The sequence below is a fragment of the Prionailurus viverrinus genome, chromosome C1, assembly GCF_022837055.1.
Source record: "Prionailurus viverrinus isolate Anna chromosome C1, UM_Priviv_1.0, whole genome shotgun sequence".
Lineage (NCBI taxonomy): Eukaryota > Metazoa > Chordata > Mammalia > Carnivora > Felidae > Prionailurus > Prionailurus viverrinus.
In genome coordinates this window covers 57,347,241-57,367,154 of record NC_062568.1, presented here as the reverse complement: position 1 = coordinate 57,367,154, position 19,914 = coordinate 57,347,241, and the positions used below count along the sequence as shown (strand labels likewise).

Sequence of the window (19,914 nt, the reverse complement as noted above, 5' to 3'; positions counted from 1 at the left end):
TGTATTCCTTAATTGTTCAAAGTAAACCATGAGGCCTGAGAAGACTTCAGCATGCTTGTTAGAACTCCCAGGGAATGGATTTGTATAAAGTCAATTTTTTCCTTAAAATGGAGTATTTACTGCTTTCAGTATCAAGAATATATTATAAACAAATCTATGTTTTAAATGCATTGCATGCTTCCACCATTACTGATAGGTGCTACATATATTAAAATTTTTTAATCTTAATTGTTGTGATGATGTCCATGTGCTGTATTGGAATACATGTACTTATCACCTAGACTTGGGCTGTGCAGTACAGTAGTCTCTAGCCACATATGGCTGTTTAAACTTGGATGTAAATTATTTAAATTAAATGAAGTTTAAAATCCACTTCCAGAGTCACACAAGCCACATTTCACATGTGGGTAGTGGCTACTGTATTGGACAGCACACGATACAGAAGATTTTTATAATTGCGAAAAGTTCTAAAAGTAGCTTAATAGTGGAGACCTTTTTAAATTTTTGTATTCCCTACCACAAGACACAATCACAACTACACCTTTTTTGTTAGTGCACAGTTTATACTCGGTAGAATTTGGTAAGTGGCATAAGTTAACACTCAACTTTTTTTTTTCCTTTTGGTTTTTGATTTTTTAAATTTTTATTCTCATTTTCTGCCAGCTATCATTTTTTGCTGTAAGCAAGTGGCAGTGGCATCTCTTTCAGTTCTTTTGTTTGGTTAGTACTCTGTTCGTGGCTTGGAATCAGGTAGCCAAACCATGTAAATATAAACAGAATCTAAGAGTGGTCCTGAAATGTTCTGAAAGGGGAGCATTAGAGTAAGTTATTTTGTGGCCTTTGTACTGACTGCTTTGTACTCAACTGACTGTTGAGATTTAATTGCTGGCTTTCAAAGTATGTTCTTTGTAGGTGAAATATTTGGTATGTTCTTAGGTTGTAATAATTGTATTTCTGCCTTTTGGATAGAGGGGAGTAGATGTTAAAGCTTTTTAAAGTGCACATAAGTGTAAAGCTTGATGAATTTTCACAGACAACATACTCGTGTACCCAGCATCCCATCCCTCTCCAGGCACCCTCTGACTTACCCACCAACCCCCTCAGAGTGAATGCTGTCCTGATTTCTAACAGCATAGATTAATTTGACCTGTTCTTAGCTTTATATAAATGGAATCATATGTACTCATTTGTGTCTGGCCTCTTTTGCTCACATACCACTTGTAAAACATATCCATCTTGTGTATTGTTGTAGGTTTTTGTTTTATTTACCTTATACCATCGAGAGACTATATCAAGATTGATTTATCTCTTCTGCTGTTCATGGGAATTAATATAGTTTTTAGTCTGGGGCTAGTACAAATAGTGCTGCTGTGAACATTCAACTGTGTGTGTCTTTTGAAGAACATCTGTATACCCATTTCTATTGGGTATGCTTAAACAGCGCAATATTTGGTCAAATATTTCAATATTAACAGATATTGCCAAATAGTTTGCTCATTTACATTCCCACCAGCAGGAATTGAAGTTGCCAGCTGTTTTGTATCCTCACAAACATTTAGTATTTTCCATCTTTTTCATTTTCGCCAGTCTGGCAGGTGGTATCACATTGTGGTTTCAATGTGATAATTGCAGCTATTGAAGTTGAGCATATTTTCATATTTATTGGCCACATCAGTACCCTTTTTTGTTTAGTGTCTGCTAAAATCTTTTCCCCATTTCTCCATTAAATTATTATTTTTTTTAGCAGCTTCATTGAGATATAATTTACCTGCCATTAAATTCGGCCTTTTAAAGTATACAGTTCACAGGTTTTTTAGTATATTCAGAGTTGTGCAACCGTCACTAGTATCTAATTCCGGAACCTTTTTATTACCCCCGGAAAGAAACTCCATACCCAATTGCAGCTACTCCCCATTCCTCCTACCCCCAGCCCCTGGCAACCACTAATCTACTTTCTGTTTCTGTGGATTTGCCTATTTTGGACATTTCATATAAATGGAATCATGCAATATGTGGTCTTTGTGATTTAGCATAGTGTTTTCAAGGGTCATTCATGTTGTAGCATGAATACTTCCTTTTTATCGCCAGATAATACTTCATTCTATGGGTGTAACACATTTGTTTGTTCATTCATCAGTTATGGGACATTGGGTTGTTTCCACTTTCTGGCTGCTATGAATAATGCAGCTATGAATTTTGTGTACAAGTTTTTATGTGGACATGCTTTCATTTCTCTTTTTTATATATCTAGGAGTGGCATTGCTGGGTCACATGGTAACTCTTTGTTTAACATTTGAGGATCTGCCAAACTGTTCCCACAGCAACTGCACCATTTTATATTCCCACCACTAATATATGAGGGTTTGTTTCAAACCTTTGTTAGTATCTTTTTTATTTTAGCCAGTCTTATGGATGTGAAGTTGTATCTCATTGTGGTTTTACTGTTTCTTTCTTAATGATTTGCAGTAATTCTAAATTTGTTCTGAATATAGCTCCTTTGTTGGATGTATAATAAATCTTTCCATTGTCTTAAGTGTGTCTTTCGATGAGCAGAAGTTTGTAGTTTTAGTATAATTCATTAATTTTTTTAGTTTATGATTAGTGTTTTTTTGTATCCAGTTTAAGAAGTCTTTCATATTTGAAAATCTCAAAGATATTCTCCTTTGTATTCCTCTGAAGGCTCTATCATTTTACCTTTGACTCTACCTCTGTGGTTTTATTTTTTTATTCTACTTTTTTGTTTTATTACAAATTTATTGCAAATTCTTTCCCTTTCCTTTTTTAAAGAGGAGAAAGACGATTAATGCATAATTAGAACAATCATGTAGTGTCCAGGAATTCATTAGTTGTAAAGATTTGCCCTCAGGTGGTGATTGCAGAGTTAGGAAGGTGACTTTAAGATTTGTAGAAACCCCCCCTCTCCTCCCGGGGGTGCCTGGCTGGCTCAGTTGGACGAGCATGTGACTCTTGATCTTGGGGTTGAGTTAAGGCTCCAGGTTGGGTGTAGAGATTACATAATACATACGTACATGCATATATACGTATAAACTAATTTTAAATTAACTAACTTAAAAAGAAAGATTTGTTTAGGCATCAGACATGCCAGGCACATCATTAAAAAAAGATTTGTAGGACTCCTATCATATATTAGAGTCTTAGCTAGGCATTTCATAAACTCATTCAATCTCTACAGTATTCATGTACAGTAGATGATGTTATCCTTTACTTGTGGATGGAAAGACTGAGGCCCAGAAAGATAAATAATCTTTCCCAAGTTCACACAGCTAATAAGGTAAAAGCATGCCTCAAAATCAAGTCAGTCTGATTCTAGAACTCCATTATCTTTACATTGTGCATTTTTTCAAAATCTTGCAAAATCTTAACTATAAACTTTCCAATTTAACCTATTCATCTTAAATTGCTGTAATATTTGGCCCAATAATAAATACTAATGATCTATGGAACCAGATAGATAGATGGATAGATGGATCCAGGGTTTTATATATTCATTTTTTTTAATTAAGGTGGTTTGAAGGAAGCAGGTGAATCAATAATTGAGAGATCTTATAGGGGGCAGGAAGTATTGAAGTGGTAATCTGATGCCTGACAGATTGGGTGCCTAAGAGATTCTTGTCAGTGGGTAGTATTGCCAGAGAAACTTAACCTGTGTGGATGTTTAATTTGCTGTGTTGTAGATCTTGTTTTGCATGCTATGAAATGTAGGAAATTGTCTTTAAGTATATTAGGGTCAAAGAGAGCATTTTCTAGGGCTCCCTCTGTTGGCTTCCTGTTAGATACCTAGTTGCCAGAATTGTACTGGTACTAATGATGTAAATAAATTTAGGAAAGAAGTTAATTTCAAGGTACATTAGAAACAGAGGAGATTGATGTTTGTAGCAAATGCAAATAGAAAAATAGAGAAAGGGTTATTTAAGTGTACTTATTTTAGAATTCAAATTTGGCTATTGAATTTCTTTTGAGTAATGGGAAAGAATAGTTCTAATGTTATTAGAAACTCCATTTCAAATAGTGGTAAAACTTTATACTTGGAGGGTGGCATGATAAGCATCAGTGTGTGGGATCAACTTTCTAAGTTGGTGATGACATTACAAAAGTACTATCTTTGTCCCTTTTTAACTGAAAGATAAACTTTTGGCAGCCTCAGTGGAGAAGTCTGAAATGGATCAATGGACTGGTTGGTTTCTAGAAAAAAAAGTCATTTGGAAACATTCAGATTCAGAGAATCAGAGGATTAGACGAGGACCTTATTAAGTGAAAAACGCCACAGCGAAGGGTCTCCAGGGGTCTATGCTAATTATCCTCTTTTCACACTTGAGGCATTTCACACCTAATTGCTAGGCACCTAATAGGCATTTCACACCTAGTAGATCATGACTCTTTCCCAGCTAGCTGTGACTTGACCTCCCTTTTCTTCTCGTAATAACTCCAGACTGCCACTGTTTTCCTTACAGAGTTGCCTTTTGAAGAGAAATCTGTCTGCCACTTGGAGTTCTAGACATTTTGCTTGGTAACATGTAGAATATAAAATATCCTTCATTTAAGAAAACTGAGTATAAAGAAGCTAAACAAGTTTGTGCTGATTATTTTCATTAGAGCTAACACTTGTAAATAATAAAACCCTTTGATATTTAATCAACTTGTTTAATTTACAAAAATGATGTAGTCCCAAATTTGCAAGAGAATTTACAGAAAGCAAGATTAAACAGTTTTAGTAAATTAAAACATGGAGCCATCTTTATAATGGACAACTTTTGTACTGTGACAAATGAAGAAGACCTAGTTTTACTTCTTCAGAAGCAGTGATAGTATAATTTGGTTTTACCTAAAAGGTAACGTTAGTCCAAAAAGGAATGAATGTATCATTAATCAAATATTAAATTTCCTTAATCCAAGAAGTCTGGTATTAGAGGAACATATTCTGGGTTCCTTCCTGGGTTCCATTTTGAAAGCAGTAAAATTTGTTACTGTATAGATAACTGCAGATTTGTGTGTGGATGAATGAGTGCATCTATTATTTGCATAACTTCAGAATTGACTATTGACTGTTAGAACTGTTGGGAGTGTTACAGATAATCGGCCTGCAAATATCCATGCAAACCTCGTTTTCAAAGGATAGTTTTGACAGTATAAAATAATATCACTCTGAATAAAAAGTCCTTAAAATATTAAAATATTTTAGAGGAAATACAAGTGGATTGTATTAACTTTTTGCTGTTTTGTCATACTGTATTACTATTGCCAGCTACTAATATTTTTATTACTGTAAATTTAGAAAATTTAATAATTTTAGTCCATTTCAAGTTTGGTATGCTAACTAACCATTTGAATTGTTGAGAATCTAAGTAATCTTAATCTTCCATTTAAAGTCCTGTATAAGTCTGGCTCCACTCTTTTTTTCCAGTCTCCTTACTGGACTAACGTTACAAGATATACTTTTGAGTTTAACCTCTGCCACGAGCCAACTATAGGACCATAGGCAAGTCACAGGATGGTTTCTTCACCTGCAAATAAAAGAATTGCACAAAATCTGTGGGTTTAGCATTTTATTTGGAGAAACCCTTTGAGAATCTAATGAAAGCCGTGGATCTTTATACCTGGAAAACTGCTGATTACTACAAAATGTTGCGTATAATTTCAGGAGCTGCAGTGCTCCCTGAAGCTATCCACACAGACCTCAGTTTAAGATCCCCTGGATTAGAAGTTTTGTGATTTTCAAAATCTATAATTCTATATTTCTGTCCCACACCATTCTGTTGTCTAGCTATACTATATTATGATCCCCATTTTCTCAGACTCCTGGATATTTACTCATTTCAACTTTCAGATGTCCGTTTTATCCCCTTACCTATCTCAACTTTAAAACCCTCTATTTTTTTTATAAGTGGTATATTCTTTAAAAAGTTTTTTAATGTTTTTTTATTTTTGAGAGAACACAAGCAGGGGAGGGTCAGAGAGAGAAGGAGAAACAGAACCCAAAGCAGGCTCTAGGCTCTGAGCTATCAGCACAGAGCCTGACTCGGGACTTGAACCCATGAGCTGTGAGATCATGACCTGAGCATCGGTCACTTAACCAACTGAGCCACCCAGGCTCCCCCAAAACCCTTTATTTTAAAGCACAACTCGGATGTCTTTTTTTCCTGTGAAGCTTCTTCAGTCAGAATTAATCTTCTCCTTAGAACTCTGTACGTCCATTATAGCCCTTAACCTCTGTAGTTATTAGAGGACTGTGTGTCCTCTGTCTCTCCTTCCTCTTGTCTGTTCCTTACTAGATTATAAATATCTTGACATAGTAGCTATGTTCCTATATTAGTTTTGTTAATTGAGTGGTGCCTTACTAGTAGTAGTCGTGGAATAAATGCTTGCTAAATTAATTTGAATTTGTCACTCAGTTGTAATGAGTAACTGTCTGCTATGTCCTGTGCTACAACCTGAGAAGGTTGCCCCCAACCTCCAAAAGTAGAAGGTAGAGTGAAATAGGACCATAGAGAAAGAACCTCATATGTGGGATGAACTTAAAGAATAGGTAGAATTTAGGGAACTACAAGGGCATTAGTTGGGAGAGAGGAAGAGAAATGAGAGAACTAGTGTGTTTTACCTCTCTCCTTATCAGTGAAATTATCTTAATTTTACTGAAAAGAGATAGGTATTAAAATTTAGCTCATAATTTTTAATTAAGCTTTGCATTTTTCTTTTTTGGCACTTTTGTTTTTACAGGTACAAGAAAATTCCCCAGGACATAGAGCTGGACTGGAGCCATTCTTTGATTTTATTGTTTCCATTAATGGTTCGAGATTAGTAAGTTCAGCTTTTTGTAGTTTTGACTATAGTATTTTGTAACCTTTTGAAATTGGAATTTTTCAGATTATCTGGGGTGGATGTTTATTCGTTAGTTACAAACATTAAATGGAGTTATGATACCAGTTTGTAAAAATTATGTTAGTAAACATGAAAATGTCAAATACAAAATAGTATATATACCTCACCCTTCAGTGACTATCTTAGGAGAATAAAATTACTGGAGACTTTTATATGTTAAATATTTAATTTTTTTAAGCAGAAAGAAATAATTAGGATTAAAAAGTTTGCTTTTTCAGTAATGTCAGACTTTTGTATGTTACTGACAAGTGGATTAGTAAAGACCCATTCTCAAATAACTTAGTTTTCTTGGAGCTGAATTCCTTGATATATAAATAATATTATTGGAACCAGATAATTATGTTCCAAAAGTACAGAATTAAAACCACCTTTTATAAGTTGCTTTCAGTTTCCCCGTAGTAAAGTCTTAAGGAAAAAAAAAATTAGATAATTTCAGCAACAGAAATTCTTATGACTATGGCTACTTGGTTGGTTTATTTTTTCATAGCAGTTTCAACTTTTTGTTCATTATCAGCATCTCCTACATAATGGCCTTTTTTCATTTATGTAATGAAATATTTAACATACTGCTTCCATTTTTCTCTCCTGCCAGTTCCTAATAAATAAATAAAGCATATGTTTAGGAGTGCTGTCCAAAATTAAACTACAACCTCAGCAAATGTTCTAGATTTTAAAATCAAAGTCATACCAATTTTGTTAGTAATGTGACTTCCTTTTTTTTTTAAATTTTTTTTTTTTTAACGTTTATTTGTTTTTGAGACAGAGAGAGACAGAGCATGAACGGGGGAGGGTCAGAGAGAGGGAGACACAGAATCTGAAACAGGCTCCAGGCTCTGAGAGCCCGACGCGGGGCTCGAACTCACAGACCGCGAGATCACGACCTGAGCCGAAGTCGGCCGCTCAACCGACTGAGCCACCCAGGCGCCCCAGTAATATGACTTCTTAAGGAGTATTTTGTTTTTTGGGTTTTCTTTTATTTTTCTTACTAAAAACAATTTTTTTTAATGTTTATTATTTATTTTTGAGAGAGAGAACCCACAGAATCTAAAGCAGGCTCCAGGCTCTGAACTGTCAGCACAGAGCTGTATGTGGGGCTTGAACTCACAAACTGCGAGATCACGATCTGTGCCGAAGTTGGACGGTTAACCAACTGAGCCACCCAGGCACCCCGGAGTATTTTGGTTTTTTATCACTAAAGCTCTAGATCACCTCAAATAATGTTGGGTTTCTTTTTTTTTTTTTTTTAATTTTTTTTTAATTTTTTTTTTTTTTAACATTTATTTATTTTTGAGACAGAGAGAGACAGAGCATGAACGAGGGAGGGTCAGAGAGAGAGGGAGACACAGAATCCGAAACAGGCTCCAGGCTCTGAGTGGTCAGCACAGAGCCTGAAGCGGGGCTTGAACTCACGGACGGGACCATGAGATCATGACCTGAGCCGAAGTCGGCCGCTTAACCGACTGAGCCACCCAGGCGCCCCTAATGTTGGGTTTCAAAATCCATAATCTGTAGTCAACTATTAGAAAAAAGTCAGAAGTTGTTGATAACATAGGAGTTGTTCTTAATTTTTGACATTCTTTCACTTCAAGGAGCATTTGAATGTTAATGAAAGCTTTATCTGTTGGATGTTGATTATTAATACTACTCCAGTAGGGCCATAGGATGCTTAAGCTAAAATAGTTAACATTTTTTATTTATTAAGAAAAAATATTTCTATGTGTTCACAGAATAAAGACAATGACACTCTTAAGGATCTACTGAAAGCAAATGTTGAAAAACCTGTAAAAATGCTTATCTACAGTAGTAAAACACTGGAGCTTCGAGAGACCTCTGTCACACCAAGTAACATGTGGGGTGGCCAGGGCTTGTTGGGAGTGAGCATTCGTTTCTGCAGCTTTGATGGGGCAAATGAAAACGTTTGGCATGTATTGGTAGGTATCAAGTGTGAGCTGTTACTTGCAATTTAAGAGATGTTGTAGAAAGGTGCTGTCTTCAGCTTGGTTGGATTGTAGAGGTATTATTACTATTATTATTAGGCTATTTTTAGTTTCTGAAAAATGGAATTCATTGCTTTAAAAATATGGATTAATAATTTTTTTAAACTTAGGAATAATTTGTAAAACTTAGGGTGCCTGGGTGGCTCAGTCTGTTGAGCATCTGACTCTTGATTTTGGCTCAGGTCATGATCTCACAGTTTGTGAGATTGAGCCCCATGTTGGGCTTTACGCTGACACTGCAGAGCCCGCTTGGGATTCTCTCTCTGCCCCTCCCCTGCTCACACACATGAACTCTCTCAAAATAAATTAAAAAAAAAAAGAAAAAAAAAGGAAGAGCAGCAAACGTAGGTGCCTAAGAACTATTTTTCTATTGATTTATTCATTAGAAGAATTGTTAAAGCAGATAGCTACAACAGCTAAAATAATAAATATTGTAAATATTTATTAAATATTATGTGATTTTATGTTTGAGAGATTTAAATGTGTATATTCTATAGTTTCTGACATGTCTAACAAGATAGAAGTACAGAGGTTTTAAAAATTTTTTTTTTTTTAACGTTTATTTTTAAGAGAGAAAGACAGTGCTAGAGGGGGAGGGACAGAGAGAGAGAGGGAGACACAGAATCCAAAGCAGGCTCCAGGCTCTAAGCTGTCAGCACAGAGCCTGACACAGGACTCAAACCCATGGACCATGAGATCGTGACCTGACCCAAAGTCAGACACTTAACCGACTGAGCTGCCCAGGTGCCCCAGAAGTACAGGGGTTTTTAAATCATTATAATTAAGGACTAAACTGTAAAATTTGAAAGATTATTTTATGTACATTAATTTGGGGGTGTGTTTTTGTGTTATTCCAGGAAGTAGAATCAAATTCTCCTGCAGCACTGGCAGGTCTTAGACCTCACAGTGATTATATCATTGGAGCAGATACAGTCATGAATGAGGTAATTCGTGTGTTTGTTAATAATGAAAGTTGTATATTCTCATTAATGTTAAGTTCAGAAGTATATTTGCATACTTCTCATTTAGAGTTGAAATTTAGTTCTTGGCTGATCAAGATAACTTTCACAACAGGGTGTTAAACAGAATATCTGGGAGGTATCTTACTGGATATAGCTGTGAGGAAAAATACATATGTGTGGCAGTTGCACAGATTTTGTATGAGATATACAGGAATCTCTTACATACTTCAAGACTAAATCAAATGTTCATTTTAGTTATTGATTTCATTTTCTCTTCCTCTTTTTAAGGGATCAAAGTTGGCTCAGCTGCATTAGATCCTTTTCCTTGTCTGTTAGCTAGTGGAAGTATATATTGCTAAAAAAAAAGTGAGAGGAAAAATATGATGCCCAGGTAACCAGGTCTTACTAATGAAGAGTAAAAGCAGAATATGTAGAATTTGGGTGTAGAAGAGTTTTGCTAAACTTGCTGACTAGGTCTTAGAGAACTGGACATAAGACCTTGCACATAGGAGCTAGGTAAAATATCTGAAACCTTGTTTGGAATGTTGGTTTTAAGGAATGAGTTTTATGTCTAGCAGCAGGGCCCAGTCTGTACTTTTTAAAAAGGTTTTCCAGGTGATTCCGGTATTAACCAGGTTTGACCCAGTGTTCTAAAGTTCAGTAATGTAAAAATGTTTCTTTCCTGTGATGCTTTTGCAGTCTGAAGATCTGTTCAGCCTTATTGAAACACATGAAGCAAAACCATTGAAACTTTATGTGTATAATACAGACACTGATAACTGTCGAGAAGTGATTATTACACCAAATTCCGCATGGGGTGGAGAAGGCAGGTAAGATCACCTTTTAGACTAAGTAATGATTGCATAAACTTACAGTAAACATGATTGCTTTTATTTTTAAACAAGTTACTGGTTTATTATAAGACTTTTCTTGAGAAAAGGAAAGAGCTGACCTGGAATATCGAATTCAGTAATCCATTTTTTTTTTTAATGTTTTATTTATTTTTGAGACAGAGAGAGACAGAGCATGAGCAGGGGAGGGGCAGAGAGAGAGGGAGACACAGAATCGGAAGCAGGCTCCAGGCTCTGAGCTGTCGGCACAGAGCCCGACGCAGGTCTCGAACTCACAAACCGCGAGATCATGACCTGAGCCGAAGTCAGATGCTTAATGGATTGAGCCACCCAGGCGCCCCTCAGTAATCCATTTTTTTAAAGAACATATTTAGGTAGTGTCCTTTTCCTTACTGATCTAAGAGTGAACAGCCTTGTTTTGTTTTGTATTTTAATAAAACAGTTTTCAGTTTTATTTTCCCAGTTCCCCTCCCCAGCAATGGGACAATACAATTGTAACTTTGTCTAGCTGCTGGGGAAATTCCTTAGCATTTTGTGGAAAACTGTTGGCTTTCAGAAGTGGACAAACTAGCCAAAAGTTAGACAAAATTGCAGCAACTATAAAAAGCAATTTAGAAAGAGGATCAAGCCACGCAGAGAAGCAAACTAGAAAATCAGTTTCTCGGGACTGTTCATCAAGTCAATTTCCTAATTTCAAAAAGCCAAAGCAAAACATGTGGACTTAACTTTGCCTCTGTAGGTCTTTCAGCTGTTGTTTAAGTTGTACAAGTTTTTCATTATCTTGAAAGCCTTGTTTAATTGAGGAATTTTTTGAGCATAAGCCATAATTATAGGAAAGCCTAGGGTTTGGAAACTTTCACACATATTTTATAAAAGTTCCAGTAATTGCTGGTAAGGGGATGACCTAGTTGACACAGGCAGAGAAAGCCCCTATTTGTTCATAATCATTCCCCACACTACCTGAGATTCTGTAGCTGACTAGATATTGCAACCAGGATGCTAGCTTTTTGCAATTTGAGAAAATAAATAGAGGTATCACGTTAAGAATCTGGCCTTTCTGGGACAATTCTTGATCAAGTTATTATCTGTTGTCCAGGTTTGTAAACACACAGAAATATGATCTTCTCAAGGCATTCAAAACTGACTCATTTCAGAGGGACTGCCTCATATAAACTAAATTTGTAGAGAAGCTGATGTATTTATTAGAATGGCTTTTAGTTTATAATAGAAAAGCGTCTCTTCTCCAGTTAGAATACTCAGGTCGGATTAGCATCACAAGAGTACTCGGTAAGCATGGAATCATGGTGGAGTCCAATAGCAAAGAACATCACTAATTCTTTCATGTTTAATTCTGCAGACTAAATACTGCTACATTCTCATTCTTGGAGCCTTCTTTTCTAGACTCTGGCGACTACTCCTTTTCTGTGGAAGACATTTTTCTTTGGGACATGGTTTAGTATCATTGATCAGCCATTGCTTTAGACAGATGCATATAGACCATTTTTAGTCTGCCCTCATCTGGCAGATGTGTACCTGTGGGTTTCATTCCTTCCTCAGAGACTGACCAAATTTCATTTGTTCCAGCATATTTCTCTTAGTTTCAGTCTTGGGCTATCTGTAAGTTTGCAGAGGGGCTCACTGTGGCCTCAGTGCTTTCTCTGCAACCACTTATTTTGAATAATCACCTTGTTTTAAAATGCACCTATGTCTGATAGGCTATGATCAATCAGTCTAAATTATTTAATCTTACTTTCTTCCTCTAAATCTGAGATCTAGTTTAGTGATAATTACAGATTTGATGGTAGAAGGGACGAAAAGTCAGCAAAGGAAGAGGTAATTTTGTAATATGAAGCATCATTGCAAAGTCAGATTTGGCTTAGGAAGAGCCGAAGTTGGCCACTGCTTGCTCTCCCGGGAGGCTTTTGTTGGGGGCTCAAATCCACAGAAACAAAAGATGCATTGGCGGGGGGGAGGCAGAGATATCTGTGCATGGGCTTCTCAGAAAGTATCGAGTAGTTTAGGAAATAAAAGTAATAATGATGGCAACCTAAGTTGGAATCTGATTGTGAAGGGCCTTAAATCCCACAGTCAGGAATTTGGATATACCTTGGGTAGTGGGACTGTGAAATACTGTACCAGTGGGGGTTTGTTGGTTCCAAACAGTAGAAACTAACTGTCGTTGTCCTAAGTAGACATGGATTTATTGCTGTGGAGTTGCTCAGATAATCAAAGAAACAGCTTAAAGAATCAGATGTGGGAAGGACAGAATTCAGCACTGCTAGGGATTTAGAGAGGAAGGACTAATTGGCAGTTTTCATTAGTGTTCTACTGAAGAGATGAAGCTGTTTTTGTTTTCTGTCACTCCCAAGATTTGCAGCCATGGGCAAAGAAAGGTGGATTGGCCTGGCTTTGGTTATGAGCCACTCCTTGGGTTGGACTAGGCTCCCTGACTGACAGTCCCACCAGCACTGCCAACAATGCGGAGAAGAAATTCTGCAAAGGGAAGAAGAGAAAAGGAATATTGGGAGGCCAGCAGACTGAAAAACAGTGTGATCATGTCTTACTAGAAAGATGCCTCTGGTGGCAATGAGAGGATAAATTAGGACTCTGGATTAACTTGGATTGATTTGTGTCAGGCTCTGAAATAGAACTAGGGACTGTGTAAATGACATCATCGGACAGAAGTACTTGGAGCTCTTTGGTGGAAAGGGCCGTATGTCATTCATTCAGCAAATAATTATTGAGTGTCTGCCATGTGTCAGGAACTGTTATGGCAGTAAACAAAACGAGGTCTCTGCTCTTAAGGACCTTAACATCTTATTGGGGGAGACAGCAGATAAATAAATGTGCAGTGTGTCAGATGAGGATAAATGCTTGAAGAAAAATAAAGGAGCTGTAAGGGTAGTGTCTGGTGAAGGGGGGTGCTGTGTTTTAAAGGGTGGTCAGAAGAGGCCTCTGATAGGATGACACTTAAAAGAATGGGAATTTGGTTTTGTATTTCCAAACCTCAGTGAAATGCAAGCTGTGATTGATAACAATAACTTTAAGAAATAAAAATATTTTCACAGCCTAGGATGTGGCATTGGATATGGTTATTTGCATCGAATACCAACACGCCCATTTGAAGAAGGGAAGAAAATTTCTCTTCCTGGACAGATGACTGGTACACCTATTACTCCTCTTAAAGATGGATTTACAGAGGTGAGAGAATTTTACTACCTGATGATGTATAAAGTTTTCGCTAAAACGAGTCAAGTGTCAGTGTGTGTGGTAGTAGCAGTAATGGAGATAGGGTAAGAGAGGAGTTAAGTGTTGACCATGTTGAATTTGAAATTCCTGTAGGATATCCAGATAGATAGCCTGTGGATCTGGATTTCAGGAACGAGGACAAGACCAGACATACAGATTTGGGAATCATCAGCAAAGAGTGGGTAATTTAACCTAATGAGCAGCGATAAAAATTATTGAGGGATTGGGCCTGGTGGATCAGAGGACTGAGGTTAGAATCTTGAACATTCCTACTATTTAAATGGATGGGCAGAAAGGGGATCCAGGAAAGAACAAGGATCCGACAGAGGAAGTCCAAAGGGAAGACAGAAATCCAAAGGGAGGACAAAGCATCAAGAAAAATTAAGAGAAGTCAGGTTAGAGAAGGAGTGACAAACACATGTCCTGGGCTAGGACACTTTCAGAGACTGGCAGCGGGCAGAGATCAAGTCACAGGATGGAGGGCAAATGGTGGTAAGGTGGTAATGATAGCTGGTGCTTAATCTTTCAAGAAACTGAACTAGAAACAAAGCAAGATGCTGTGTGGGGGTGCTTACAAGATCAAAGTAAGACTTTTTAAGGATAAGGTATTTGTACAGGCTTAACAGGCTTTTATTTTTTATTTATTTTTTTAATGTTTATTTATCTATTTTGAGAGTGTGAGTGCGAGAGTGGGGAAGGGGCAGAGAGAGAGGGAGAGAGAATCCCAAGCAGTCTCCACACTGTCAGTACAGACCCCAGTCATGACCGCAACCACAAGACTTGGACTCCTAACCAGCTGAGTCACCTAGGCGCCCCAGGCTTACAGGCTTTTAGCATGCTTTCTATGAAAGCCTCAAAGGACAGTTAACTCTTGTCTGCATGACTAAATAAAAACCAAACATCCAGAAGGAAAATGCTACAGCTATAAAGAAAGAAAGGGCTGCCACCACTAGCATCAGTACTAAAGAAAGTAGAAAAAATGCTACAGGGAAGTGTAACCTTTCCTCACTCCCCACCCCTGCCATTGACTGACAGCCAGAGCCCATGTAGTTACATGTTAATCTGCTGCTCCTCATCTGTGATTTCTGCCCCAGATAAGCCTCTGTGGGCAGTCTGGAAGACCAGACGGTGAAATGGCAGCTAGGGAAAAGGGCTAGAGGACACTGGAGCTGGCGGAAGTTGGAGTATCCAGAGATGAAACCACCCATCCACCCATCCATAGACTCCATATAGACTTATCCCTCCCCCACCCCAGAAGTGGGGGTCTGGCTGCCACATTCATACATTGATGAGAAAAGATAAGGTGGACTGAAGGGTTAGACATCTTGAGAAACTTTTAAGGACTCCATTCCGCATTAAGACTTTGAGCTGACTTCTTCCGGGAACGATGAAAGTTACAACTGGCTGAGAACTCAGAGAAGAGAAAAGCGGTGTTTTCAAGGTGGAGTAAAATGAGTCTTGGGCATCTGTGAAGGAGGAAAAAGTAGAATCTCCTCCTAGGGTGGGAGTAGCTAGAACAGTGTGTGTAATGGGGGAGATGCCACGTGTCCAGAGACTGGAAGTGACCGGATGGGAAGATGTTTATAGCACGTGGTCCTTGACATGTAACAAAAATAGGAAGGAGTGTCTGAAGGCAGAAGTGCCAGGTGAAAACGTTGACAGCTAGTATGATCAAAAAAGGTACCTGTTAGAAACAAAACAAGTGAGCAAAGGGAAAAAGAGGCAAACCAAGAAACAGACTCTTAACTACAGAGAACTGACAGTAACCAGAGGGGAGAAGGGTGGGAGGATGGGTTAAATAGGTGATGGGGTTTAAGGCGTGCACTTGTGATGAGCACCAGATGTTGTGTGGAAGTGTTAAATGACTATATTGTACACCTGAAATTTAATATTACACTGTATATTAACTGGAATTTAAATAAAAACTAAAACAAAAAAAGCGGTATCTGTCGGACCAGTGAGAGACAGTGTATATATTTTCTTTGAAATAAACCTGAGTGCTTTTTCTTTCTTTTTTTTTTTTTTTTTTGGCAGGTCCAGCTGTCCTCAGTTAATCCTCCATCTTTGTCACCACCAGGAACTACAGAAATTGAACAGGGACTGTCTGGACTTTCTATTAGCTCAACTCCACCAGCTGTCAGTAATGTTCTCAGTACAGGTGAGCAGAAAAATCTATTCTCTTTTCAACTTACTTTGTTTTACATGATCTTCTTTTCTGCCTCAAGCCATAGATTTTAAAAATTAATGCCAGTGTACTTTGAAAACTGTAGATATGTCCTGCATTTACACCACTTCTCAGTGTATTTTAGACAAGTTGTAAAGTCAGGACTGTACCTTTAAATTCTGTTTGCTCTATTTCCTCAACAAATGTTTTCAGTGTCCCCTGGATAGTAAACGCTGGAGATAACAGAAGTGAGCAGGATAACGTTCTCTTCCTAGAGGGTTCAGTCTTGCTCAGGGGACACATACATGTCTTCCTCCTTTACTGTATTTCTCGTTCTACCTAATACAGTCATTTTCTGTTTCAGTTTTTATTCCAGCAGCTTTATTGAGATATAATTTACATACCATACAATTCACCCTTTGAAAGTGTACAATTCAGTGGGATTTTTTTCAGTGTATTTGTGCAAAGTTGTGCAACCATCATGTCAGTCAATTTTAGAACATTTCATTACGCCAGAAGAAACCCTATACCCTGTATCTGTCATTTACTGTTTTTCCCCAGCCCCTCAGGCCTAGACAATTCCTAATCTTTCTTTCTGTGGATTTTCCTAATATAGACATTTCATGCAGTATGCATGGTTTCTGTGACTGGCTTCTTTCACATAGAATAATGCTCTCAAGGTTCCTTCATGTTGTATCATATATTAATACTTCCTTTTTAACGGCCAGATAATGTTCTTTTGTATGGACATGCCACATTTTGTTTATCCATTAATCAGTTGAGGGACATTGAGGTGGTTTCTGCTTTTTTGGCTGTTATGAATAATGCTGCCAAGAACATTTGTGTACAGGTTTTTACATGGACCTGTGTCTTCGTTTTTCTTGGTTATATTCCTAGACGTGAGATTGCTTCATCACATGACATAGATCTTAGCTTGGTAGGTTGGTAGAGTTTACTTTTCTCTTGCCTTTTTAAAAATCTCCTGTTTTCTGGTTTTATTTCTTGATAATACCAAGAGTATATTATTTAATTAAATACTGAGGAAGCAATTATGTAATTAAATACTGAGGAAGCAAAAGAAATACTGACATAGTTTAGTTGTATTTCATTTTCACCTTTTATTCTTGAGCTCCTTTTAATATTTGTGTTCAAAATTTGTTCATACTTGGCTTTGTTCTGGAACGGACTTAGAATGTATTCACCAAGATGCAGTTAAGTTCAACAGTTTATTTCTGCACTTGGTCCCTTTGGTTCAAATCCCAGCCCTTTTCAGAGTCTTCATTTTATTTCCCAAAGATGTGTTTTTCTAGATAATATTTAAAATTTCAATTTTTGGGGGCACCTGGGTGGCACAGTTGATTGGGCAGCCAACTCTTGATTTCGGCTCAGGCCATGATCTCATGGTTCATGGGGTCAAGCCCTGCATCAGGCTCCGTGCTAATGGCACAGAAACTGCTTGGGATTCTCTCTCTCTCTCTCTCTCTCTCTCTCTCTCTCTCTCTCTCTCCCTCCCTCCCTCCCTCCCTCCCTCCCTCCCTCCCTCCCTCTCCCTCTCCCTCCCTCCCCCTCCCTCCCTCTCTCCCTCTCTCTCTCTGTACCTCTCCCCCCCTTTCAAAAATAAATAAATATTAAAATTTCAACTTTTTATAATTAAAAATTTCAAACAGTCTAAAATAGATGGTATGGTACTGTGAACCCCCAACACCCAGCTTCACCAGTTTTCAATATGGTGATACACCTCTCTACCCCCTACCATTTGCTTGTTTTTTTCCCCTGCTTTTTTACAATATAATTTGCATACCATAAGATTAACTCACTGTATGCATACATCTCAATGATTTTTAGTAAATTTATGAAGTTGTGCAGTCATCATCACAATCCAGTTTTAGAACATTGCCTAGATGAAATTAAATATTAATGTCATCAATATCAAGTCATAGATCCAGTTGGGATCCAGTTTAAAGTTTATTTCACTTAGGCAGTGTTGGCATCTTGTTTTTATATTGTGGGGTTTTTCCTTACATTCCATCAGATGGTCCTCTAGTTTATTCCTGAATAGACTTAGTAAAGGTGGGTTGGTGTAACCGCCACAGGAGCAGACCGTATCTTCCCTCACTACATTATGGTTACACTTGTGTTATCTTAAAAGCATGTGCTGGGATCCCTGGCCTTATTACGCTGTGGAGAAATGGCTTCTTGAATATTAAAAGATAGAAATGTAAATAAAGCAATACTCAGAAGAGACGGAAATCAACATTTTCACTCTGAATAAATCAATTAAAAAATTGAGTATTCTTGCAGTGTGACATGTGAGAACCCACTTTTTGTTAGGCATTTACTTACCCGTCTTTGCTTTTAAGTAATTTGCTGCAAAGTAGCCCAAGCAGTAACTGTAGAAACATTAAAAGTATCTTTAAAAAAGAAAACTCCTGTATCGATTTGAAAATTTTTGGATTATGAAATTTTAGAAAATGAATATATCGTTTTGAAATAGCATTAATCAGGTGACCTTTTTGCTACCCTCCCTCATGCCTCACATTTCTTGTCCCCTCCCCTGCTTGAGTTTTCTGCAGAGAACTCCCACCATTTTGCATGTTGGTTATTTTACTTGTTCAACCTCTGTGTCCCTTTTCCTGTCCATTATTAGAATATATCCTGAAGGTAGTGATTTCTAATTTCTTTATGTTGTAGAGTGCCTCAGTGCCTAGAACAATGTCTAACGTATATATAGATACCGTAGGTGCCCCCAAAAAGCTGGAATTAATGAACAAACGTAGTAGTCAACCAACTTTCATGCGAATCTGATGAAAGCAAAGAACCCTCTTCTTCTTTTACATGCCTCCAATTTCTGCAGAAAAGTAAATACATGAAAAAGTAATTATATGAAAAGGGTTGCTTCATGCTTTTAGGCACAGTTCATTCCTGCTACCATATTTAAGCACATTTCTGTAAGAAAATCTGGACTCCGTGTGCACTATTGTTTGGATAACAGCAAAGCCTCTAGCATGAGTAGGTGGTAGACATTAATAGATAACCTTTATTATGTAGAATCCTAAGAGTTACTTGCATTTGAAGAACATAACCTTCTCAAGCTAATAACATCAGTAAAAAGACTTCAGAGGAGTGTCACAGAGCCTGTAGATCAAAAGGAAATGGAAATTCAGGAAGCCAGGTCGTTCTCTCCATCTCTGGAGGCCCACATGCTCTCTTGTCTCTTCCAGGCCATCTGCATCTTCTCCCCTTTCACAGACCAGCATTCATGGTTTCAAAGGGCACATGGTCCCCCCCCCCCCCCCCAGCAGTCCTAGGTTTATGGGGCATTCTAGTTCAGGAGCCCTGTAGAGATTGACTAGAATCCTCGAGTCTCATTTCTGAATTTGTAAAACAGTTTTCTAATCTAGCCTTATGTCAGGTATAAAATTCTTGTCCAGTGAGCTTAGCTGGGGTGAGTTTGCAGAGCCTCCCGCCCTCTTAGCCGAGACTCTGCTAACAGTCTTTGTTAAAGGCCACAGGCAGAGTATGTAGATCAGCTAAGACAGTTGGTGAAGCAGCCAGAAGCCGGGCCTGAATGAGTCCCACGGAATGAAGACCCTACCGTGGTGGTGAGGGAAGGGGTCTGAAGACTGTCCTAATAAAGTGTCTTCATTCTTCGTCAGCTGAAATTGTTAGAAATTTTGTTTAAGGTCGTGTTTTTGTTTTAGGTGTACCAACAGTACCATTATTGCCACCACAAGTAAGCCAGTCCCTCACTTCTGTGCCACCAATGAATCCAGCTACTACATTACCAGGTAAGC

General features: G+C 37.8%; 1 protein-coding gene across 1 annotated transcript in view; it reads left to right on the top strand.

The window, feature by feature from the left end:
• The window catches only part of GORASP2 (golgi reassembly stacking protein 2), a 33,055-nt gene that overhangs the window by 9,190 nt on the left and 3,951 nt on the right, over nt 1–19,914 (top strand). Inside the window, exons 2-8 of the mRNA XM_047871721.1 lie at nt 6,736–6,816; nt 8,625–8,828; nt 9,752–9,838; nt 10,556–10,686; nt 13,776–13,908; nt 15,991–16,114; nt 19,822–19,908. Of these exons, the coding sequence (XP_047727677.1) occupies nt 6,736–6,816; nt 8,625–8,828; nt 9,752–9,838; nt 10,556–10,686; nt 13,776–13,908; nt 15,991–16,114; nt 19,822–19,908 (847 nt within the window). The remainder of the gene's footprint in view (nt 1–6,735; nt 6,817–8,624; nt 8,829–9,751; nt 9,839–10,555; nt 10,687–13,775; nt 13,909–15,990; nt 16,115–19,821; nt 19,909–19,914) is intronic.